Source organism: Henckelia pumila, chromosome 2, assembly GCF_033568475.1.
Source record: "Henckelia pumila isolate YLH828 chromosome 2, ASM3356847v2, whole genome shotgun sequence".
Taxonomy (NCBI): Eukaryota; Viridiplantae; Streptophyta; class Magnoliopsida; order Lamiales; family Gesneriaceae; genus Henckelia; species Henckelia pumila.
This window is the reverse complement of record NC_133121.1, coordinates 38,757,404-38,767,071: the sequence shown is the minus strand read 5'-3', so window position 1 is coordinate 38,767,071 and position 9,668 is coordinate 38,757,404. Positions and strand designations below refer to the sequence as shown.

General features: G+C 35.6%; 2 protein-coding genes across 2 annotated transcripts; both read left to right on the top strand.

Moving 5' to 3' along the window:
• The first annotated feature begins 2,932 nt into the window (after window positions 1-2,932).
• LOC140882406 (coatomer subunit zeta-2-like) lies at window positions 2,933-6,958 on the top strand. The gene is made up of 6 exons (XM_073288395.1): window positions 2,933-3,114; window positions 4,170-4,329; window positions 4,614-4,761; window positions 4,852-4,929; window positions 5,537-5,621; window positions 6,601-6,958. The coding sequence occupies exons 1-6, from the start codon at window positions 3,094-3,096 to the stop codon at window positions 6,658-6,660; spliced, it is 552 nt and encodes a 183-aa protein (XP_073144496.1). The 5' UTR covers window positions 2,933-3,093; the 3' UTR covers window positions 6,661-6,958.
• A 1,031-nt stretch (window positions 6,959-7,989) lies between these two features.
• Window positions 7,990-8,952, top strand: LOC140877514 (glutathione S-transferase T3-like). The gene has a single exon (XM_073281052.1). It carries the CDS (start codon window positions 7,990-7,992, stop codon window positions 8,950-8,952), a length of 963 nt encoding a protein of 320 aa, XP_073137153.1.
• Window positions 8,953-9,668: the final 716 nt, after the last annotated feature.

The window sequence follows — 9,668 nt, the reverse complement described above, 5'->3', positions numbered from 1 at the left end:
GTTGAGGGCACACTTTAGAGAAGTGTCCCGGTTGCTGACGACCCATCTTATCTCTCTTTCTTTTTAATTTTTTTCACGCCTCAAATTGAATTGGCGTCCACTTGTTGGTGGTGTCGATGCTACCCTTGGGGTAGCTATCCCAAGGGCCATTGAATGGACCAGATCAAATCATTTGGGGTGCAAATGTGATCTGGTCCATTGAATCACCCTTGAGGGTAGCTACCTCAAGGGTAGCATGAACTCCACCCCACTTGCTCTCTCTCTCTTTCTTCTAACTTTTATTTTTCTCCCATGCCTGTTTGTGTTTCGTTTCAAAAATTTATCTCCAAAATTCCTCTTATTCCGATTTCGTGCCGTTCCACCATTAAATCGCCGTCTTCAACACTGAAATGCCGGCCCAAATCATCTACCTTCAATCCTTGGAACTTCGTCAAGGTACCTCTTGTTCCAGTTCCGGAACGGCTGTTCGATACCGTTTCTGTAAACCATGCCGGGAACCGATCCATCTAGAGGAGGCCATCAGGGATCCTAAGGCAGAGGTAGCTCTAACACAGGCCATCGGGGCCATACTTCCCACCGCAGTAGTTAAACAAGGTGGAAGAGAACAGAAAATTCTAAATCAATCACTTTATCAATCAGTTCCATTTATCTACAAGTTCAAAATTCTAGTTTCTCTAAAAGCGACTATTGTGTTTGTCAAAAAGGGAGAAAGAGAACAGAAAATTTATCAGTTACAAAGAACAGCAATCAATCAAGATACAAACAGACAATAATTATTGCCAAAATAACTTAAAGCTTAATTTTGTCAAACATCAAAAGGAGGAAATTTTTGGAAAACCAACTATAAAGTTTTGGTGATATGCAAAAATAAGAGACTAAGTCAAGTAAATCAAGTAGACGATTTTAGACAACTGAACTGAGTTACTCAACTGGACAAGTAAGTGAACTAGGTCATGTACCGCAACTGTATTTACTCAACCTGACTAGACAACTGAATTCTTCAAGGAATCCAAGACTGCAATTAGTAGAGAATTTAACGACTAAAGACTACGACTCAACCATGACTTGAAGAAATTCTCGACTAGTTAAGGCTGCTCAACTGAATTGATCTTAACTGATGTTAATGACAACTGACACATATCAAGTATATTCAAGATTGTCAGTCACTGAGCCTTAAACATTCCCAACACTATCAAAAATCTTCAGAATTGATTTTTAGCCATTTTCAAAAAAGGACAATAGTACAATGTAGATGCTTCAAAAGTGTTAGTGGACAGAGTTGTACTATATTTTAGAAATTGTTTCCAAGACTTACAACTCAAGGCAACATATATTTATTGAGAGGAACATATACTTTCGTATGAATTTATGACCGTTGCAATCAGTTCCTATAAATAGGCTTGAAGTTTCTATACATTCGAAGCTATCGTTACTATCAAGATTTCGGTCATACTTTCAAAATAAAAAATTTACAGAAACTGATATAGCACACTCACTCAAGTCATATATCTGATCAATTAGGATACATTGTGGTAAGTTTTTCAAAGTGTAAAGTTTATACTTGTAAAAATAGTTGAGGACTGTGTATCGTATTGAGTTAAGTACTACGAGTGTTGGTCGAGGCAGTCTTTAGTCCTTACTGATCGGGGCCTCGCAAATTACTTATAATACTCAAATTTTCTAGTGAATCCTTTCCAAAAATAAGAACGGGTGACGTAGGAGTTTTTAATCTCTGAACATCCAGAAACATATTGTGTGTCATCTATATTTTAGTCGAGTTATTATATTTGCGTTCAATTTGTCATTTGACCTCCTTCCGCGCAAACTTTGTTGGTGGATTGACATTGACAATCAAGAAAGAGCTGGTAGTTTAGTTGTCATCACAACTGAGCTTATTATTTGACAAGAAAAATTTGAAGTGGTGTATTCACCCCATATACACGCACTAAACAATCCAATAGAGTGGCTAAATTGATGTTTAGAGGTGCGAAATTTCTATCCGAGATATTTTAGTTGAGCATACATGTTCTATGTGTTGCATGTTTATCTAGCATGTTTATGTAAACAATATACAAATATATATTGTGCACATAAACATGCTAGATATATATCCCTTGTTATAGCATGTAGCGGGATCGCTCAGCCCCTTACTTTTTCTTAGTGATGGTTGGACTCACTAGTATGAGATCAGATCAACTATATCCACAGTGTATTCTGGTATGTGTGTCATCTCCTGATGAGACGTTTCAATGTGTTACATACCATGGCGCCTTCTTGACTGAGCAGAGTTCGACCGTGATAGGTTTACGGTACCCTTTACATTTGCATTCACGCACTCATAACATGTGTATACTCATATTTTCGTAGTTAACTCTGTTATTGCTCACATCCTCGGTTGTATTTCTTGAAACCCTATTCCACGGGATAGATCTAAGGTTGGATGGACCCAGTGAGAGTGGTAGTTGATGCATAGTCTACAGTGATTCCGAGGAGTTAGTTGCGGGTTTCCTTTCAATTTTTGTATTTCATACTCTTTATGGTTGTATCAAATTTTGGATATTTATATACTTTCAATTGGGTTGTATTAAACTAAGTTCCGCTATTTTATTTTATTATGTTTATCTTAAGTTAATTGCATGCTTTAGTCTCATTAAACATGTGAACTGGGACGGGTCAATACATAACTTGAAATAATATCTATATCTATACTTTTAAATTTAATTATATATTTATCTAATCTATTTTTTTGGAATTTTAGATTAAGAAATATCATTAATTTGATAATAAAAAAAATATCCAAAAATATTATGAATCTGACTGTCTGGCGGGTTTAATATGAGTTTGATACTTGATATATAGGTAGTACCCATTGATACTTAAACGGGTCGGCATAATTTATGGGCTACCGAATCAAATGGGTTGGATTTATTTGACTGACCGGGCCATTACAACTTTTGCGGTCCATTGGTCAGAAGAGATAGCATCCCCCCAACAAATCGAAGAACTCAGCTCAGATCTTCTGTTTTCTGCTTGGATTCAGTGATTCTTTTCTTGCCAACGAAATAAATAATCTCTCAAATTCATTCTCTATCAATGGCCACCTTTCTCAGTCGAGTATGTTTTTTCTACACTTTATGCAATCTTCATTTCATTTCGTTATCCTAGATCATTTAATAAGTTCGGCATTTCATAGGTTGTCTTTTTAGTAGATCTGATTTGCTTTGATCTTTTTTTAATACATGTTTTTTCAAAAAACCGCGAAAATGATTCCGGTGCAATTCAAAATTCGTGCAGTTTTATGGGGACTTGAGTCCATGATTGTGTGTGTTCTTGCGTGTAAAGTGGATTCAGGACAATGTATTCTTTTTCAGTGTAATTTCCAACTTTTCAGTGTTTCGAAGGATGATGATTTCTGATTGTTTATATGCGATAATAAGAATGTGTCTTTGAATGAGATGCATCATGGGCAGGGGAAACTTGCACCTAAATACGTTCACTCGCCCCCACATTTCTTGTGTATAATTCTGATGTAATGTGAATGATCATGATGAATGACCAGGCATCTATGATTTTCTCATGTGTTATTTAGATTCTCTGAAGTTTATACCTATGGTTAGGTCATAATCCTTGTTGAAGAACCAAAATTTATAAAAGACTATCTTGCCGACTGGAAGAGCTCCTCAAGTTTACTAGTCATTCTACAATTGTGTACGGAGTCGATTGACATCACAATAGTGTCCATACTTTGTGAAGCCAGGATCCATGGCAGCCAACTCTACAGAACTTTAATTTATTTGGTGCATGAACCTTAATCCAACTTCTGTTATGAACACGGGCAATATTAACAACATTGACCTGATGGTAGCTTTTTCCTAGATTGCCTCTATGCTATATCAAGTCTCAATGAACGCTCCAATGTTTGGTTGTAAACCCAAAAGAGAGCCCAGAACCATATAAGCACTCTTCTAGATAGGAGAGCCCCTCAAACTTATCAATTTCCACAATCACTTTCGAACCAGATGTGGGTTAATGAAATGTACTGTATGTGTTTAGTACCTTGGTAATTTTATGATTAATTATTGATGTTTAGCTAGGAACTGTGAAATTTTACATGATTGGCTTTATGGGTTTCGGTAATGATTTTGTTCAAGAGTGTATGAACAATATAGGAGGCTTGCCCTACTATAAAAAACATGCTGCTATTGGATTCTGAAGGGAAACGTGTTGCGGTTAAGTACTATTCAGATGACTGGCCGACAAACGCTGCAAGGCTGGCCTTTGAGAAGTCCGTTTTTACGAAAACTCAAAAGTCTAATGCTCGAACTGAAGGTATAATTATGCTTGAGGTTTTACTGTGACTTTTCATTGACATTATCTGCAGTATAAGATATCAAGTTGAGGGATGTGTTATGTTTATGGTTACACTCATAAAATTGTTCATGTTCTGGTTGGGAAATAATGCCTGCTACCACTTCAAGGTAGGTTGAATCCCTCGAAAATAGCAGCTTGTCTGGTTGCTCTTTTGTCACTAGTAGAAGTTTTTATGAATATAATTGCTAGTTAAGGTAATTGTTATTTGAGTTGTTTAATGCATTTGTTTAATTGGTCTGCAGCGGAGATAACTATGATGGAGAACAACATTATTGTGTATAAATTTGTTCAAGATCTGCACTTCTTCGTGACTGGGAGTGATGATGAGAATGAACTGATCCTAGCAACTGTACTGCAGGGTTTCTTTGATGCAGTTACCCTGCTCCTCAGGTTTTACTTTATGTTGTAATTTTCCTCTACTTTTGGACCTTGATAAATGCTTTTTATGAATTTATATGAGTGTTTGTTTTGGTAAATTAGGAACAATGTTGAACAAAGGGAGGCACTCGAGAACTTGGATCTGATTCTTTTGTGCCTTGACGAGATTGTTGATGGAGGGTATGTACGTAGTTCATGATTTTGATATTAATGAAATTTGCTAAAGGCTGGAATGGTTGAAGCACGTAATCGTTTACCTTAACGAAGCGCACTTTATATATATATATATATAGTCTTGATCCCCATACCCTAATCTGTAGGAAATCCGTGGGCGACTGCTAAAACACTGTGATATTAGTGTGTTTCAGCAGTTTCTATTTTTTTAGCAGTCGCTCACGGATTTCTTGCACACTAGGGTGCGAGATCAAAACTATATATATATATATATATATAAATATATATAGAGAGAGAGAAATTTTCAGCTGCCCAACCAATGATGTCCAACTCGTCCCCGACCACTAAAACCCGGTACCGGGTTTTAGTTATGCTATTAACACATCATTTGGACCATCCTTTTAATTAGTGTTTCTGTTAGATAAGTCCCAGTGGATTAGTCCCTTGTGGTCTGCGTCAGTAATCTTGATTTTATAAGTTTGAATCATTTCACATATCTGCCATTCAACCTAGTTAACCTAATCATATCTTCAATTTCTAAATATAAAGTGTGGCCATCCATAATTTCCTTTTTTTTGGGTCACATTTTTTTCCTATGGTTATGTGATGGCAGGATTATTCTTGAAACTGATGGTAGTGCTATTGCTGGAAAAGTTGCAACCCACAGTATGGATGATGGAGGATCGCTGTCTGAGCAGGTGCTTTTAGTCGATTATGTTTGTATCTATGATATTGATCAAGCTCAAGCTCAACATTATTTACAGATCTATGCCTCACATCATAAGGTGCACAACGTGTGGTTCGTAGGGCTGAGCTACATACAAAAAACTACACTATAATAACTTCACTTGGTGTTGCATATTTTTTTTTTTGGGGAAAAAATTGCTGAGTTTTGATATTTGCCCACGGAGGCATTGGAGCATCATCTATATCTCTATATCTCTCACACAGTAATGTGCGCAGGTGGGTTGTATGTGCAAGGGGATTAAGCAAACCAAATCAAATTAAGTATTACTCATTGCTTAACATTCTATCCTGAGCTTGAATTTATTCGGCTCAAAATTTGAAAACGAATTGTCTTGTGTAGTTGGGTTCGAGTTCAGCTCAATCTACGATTCAAATTCTAGCTCCATTCTTTTAGTTTAAGTTAAATTACTCATTGCTTAAAATATTGAAGTCCGTAACACTCTTAAGCAAATGTTTTAATTTCGGTTTGAGCTTGTGATTTGTTATATTTATGAAATAAGAGTAAATATCATAAGCTCACGAGTCACGAGCTTATCGAATAAAATGATTCAGGTTGAAGTGCTCTTTGAAAATATATTTCAATATGCTTGAAACAGACTTGAATCCGATTATAATATAAATTGAATATTATTCAAACTGCTTGAGAAATTTGTGATCCCAGTCGATTCTTCTATACAAAGTCTCTGTGGCAAAACGAACACAAAAGAGAATCACCACAGAATCACTTCATTATGTGTTGTACGTAGAATTTATTGTTAGAAGTTGCGGTAGTACTGATCTTTTCTTTCTTTTAATAACTTGAACAGCCAGCTGTGTGAGATGAAAGTCTCATGCACAGTTTTGAGGGATTGTAGAAGAATCTATTCTTATATGTCAACCCACTGTTCGATATATTTTTGTGACGCTAAGTTTGAGTTTTGTTTTTTGCAGACGATATCTCAAGCTCTAGCCACAGCTCGCGAGCACTTGACAAGGTCACTTCTCAGTTGAACCATCTCAAGCATTCATTCTTAAAATTTCTTCCTATGTGACAGTTTTGTGTCCGTGTTTCTTTGATGGAACTCTCTTTTCGTGAGATTGTTTGGAGTCTAGAAGCAAATACAGTCCGAAGAATAAAACTACTTTGTTTTTTGTCTTGAAAGTGAGCATGTATTCGATATGTTTTGTGGTCTACTTCATATTTTACTTATATATGTTATCATGAATTCGAGTTGTCTAATAATTTCATTATTGTATTAAAGAGACCTGTCATTTATGTATACCATTAGAAGCAGAATATTTGGACTGAGTCGGTTTTGAAATGGTATTTGTTAATGCTTTCAAGCTTCAACTTTGCAAATATTTAATCCGTAATTGTAATATTCTAAACAATTAGAACAGGATCAGTCTTAATCATGTTTTCACAAAGGAATTGGACTTCGTAACTCGGAAGAAGCCGGCAAAAAACTCTCTCTCTGTCTCATAGTGATGACTTTAAAGATTCGAAAATTTCTCTTTTTTCCCCCCTCTTTTTTAAAAAAATATGGTATTTCTTTGTTTGTTTTTTTTTTTACAGAAGTATTTCTTTGTTCTAATCATAGTGATCTCTTTAAATATTCGAAAAGTTTGGTAAAATGAATGCTTGGTTGTTGTAAAAATTATATTCAAAATTTTTTGTTTCTTTTAAAATTCAATATGAGGTATTTTAATCTATACGTATGTTGCTTCGCCCATGCCACATCGTTGTCCTCGCAAACAATTGCAATGTTTTGGGTAAATGGTGTAAGAGCACCCACAATGGGTGTTCATTGGGTGTTATTAACACCCAATGAAAACCCATGTGGGTGTTCATAGCATTGTGGTTGGGTGTTATTAACACCCACACACAAGAGAAAGAAAATGGGCGTTCTCTTCCTTTTCTTTTTTTTTTTTACAAAATGGGGCGTGCTTGCACGCCCCATCACTTTCTTTCTAGCGCGTGCTTGCACGCGCCAGGAAGAGAGTCTGCACCTGCATTATTTTGTTTTTTTTAATTTTTTTTAAAATTTTAATTTAAATAATAATAAATAACGGTAATATTTTCAATTATTTGTCAGATTGTGTCAAACTACTGCATTTTTTAACGGAAACTTTTTTATTGTTATTTAATTTATTTTATTTTTTAATAAAAAAAAATAATTAATTAAATAAATAAATTCTAACGGCTAGTTAGAATTTTCATCTATAAATACTCACCAATGCTAACACCAAAATTCATTCCACTTCCAACACTTTTCAATTCTACTTTCATTCTCTCCTATATCTTTGTACTCTTTTCTGAAATCTTATTTTCTATCCGAAATGGATGAAAATACGAGGGTATATCTTAGATATTTGTTGAATTCTACACAAAACTCGCAAGAAAATTCATCTTCCCAAAATCCACAAATTCCACCAACTCATCAATATCCACATCCATTTCCAACTATGCAGTTTCCTCCACAAAACCTTCAAAATTTCCAAGGCTTTGGAAATTTTATGAGTCATCCAAATTATATCCCCAGAGGTCCACAACAACCGCTTTCAGCCGAATATTGGCAAAACACGAGTCATCCACAATTCACGCCGCCGGTTCTTCAAGGCTTTGGTTTCCCACACACAACTGGTACGCATTTTTCATCTTCGATGCCGACTGAACCTGCATCTCCGACTTTTGTCCCAGAGACTCAACTTTCCGATCGTGAATCCCCAATCGAGGTGGTGAATTTAGAAAAAACGGTTCCTGATGCTGAGGGTACGAGAAAGCGTTCGACTTGGACAAAGGTTGAAGATGCGGTCTTGGCGAGAAGTTTTGTCACAATCAGTGATGATCCAATAATCGGCAATGACCAGAAGGCCGATGCATTTTGGGGACGTGTCGCAAGCTACTACAATGACAATCGTCCTGCATGTTCAAACAACAGAAAAGCTAATGTTATACGGTCACATTGGCACAACACAATCCAGAAGAAGGTAAATCGATTCAACGCAAATTACAATAGTATTTATAGTTTAGATCGCAGTTGTCACAGTGACGAAGACATATTGAGGTTTGCGTATGAAAAATATCGCGAAGAAAACAATGGTGTTGCGTTCAACCTCGAACATGTGTGGAGAATTGTTAAAGATCGTCCAATGTTTACTCTACAATCCGATGATCACTTTGTGGCCACAAAGAAAACGAAGACCTCTGAGTCAGGAGCAAGCAACACATCTTCCAACCAAAATGTGAGCATAGACATAGATGACAAAGATACTCGTCCAATGGGTAGGAAGGAAGCATAAAAAAAGGGAAAAGACAAAGTCAAATCGACCATGGAGGATCTGACAGTAAACTATGACAGTATTTTTTCAAAGTTCAACGAGTACACAAACGTAAAGAAGTCTGAAGTCGATCTGAAACAAAAACAACTTGAAGTTGAGGAGATTAATGCAAAAGCTTCTTTGTCCAATGCAGAAGCTAAGAATCGTCGATTGAAGTTGAAGGAGTACGAGATCTTGAACAAAGACACCTCGCAAATGACTACTGAGCAACTTATCATACATGAATGTTTGTGCAAGGATATCAGGTCGAGTTGGAATATCTAAACTGTTTGCGCATTTCGATTGATTGTATTGTTTAATTATTGCATTTCGGAGTGTTTGTATTGTTTAGTTATTGTATTTTCGAGTGATTGTAATGTAGAAGTACTATATTTCCGAGTGATTGTAATTTTAAATTATAGTGGTTTCGAGTGATTGTAATTTTTAATTATTTGCTTTTCGAGTGATTATAATGTTTAATTAGTGTGGTTCCAATTATTGTGATTTAAAATTTTTATCAACTTTGAAAACTAGTCATTAGAAACTAGTAATATCAAATTTCTAATTATCCAACGACTTGACTAATTAGATTAAACTAAATGAAGACAAATAAAATCAACTTTTAAATTTTTTCGAAATAAACAAAATTTATTTTCAAAACATATTGAGTTAATTAATAGTTTTCAAAGATATATAAA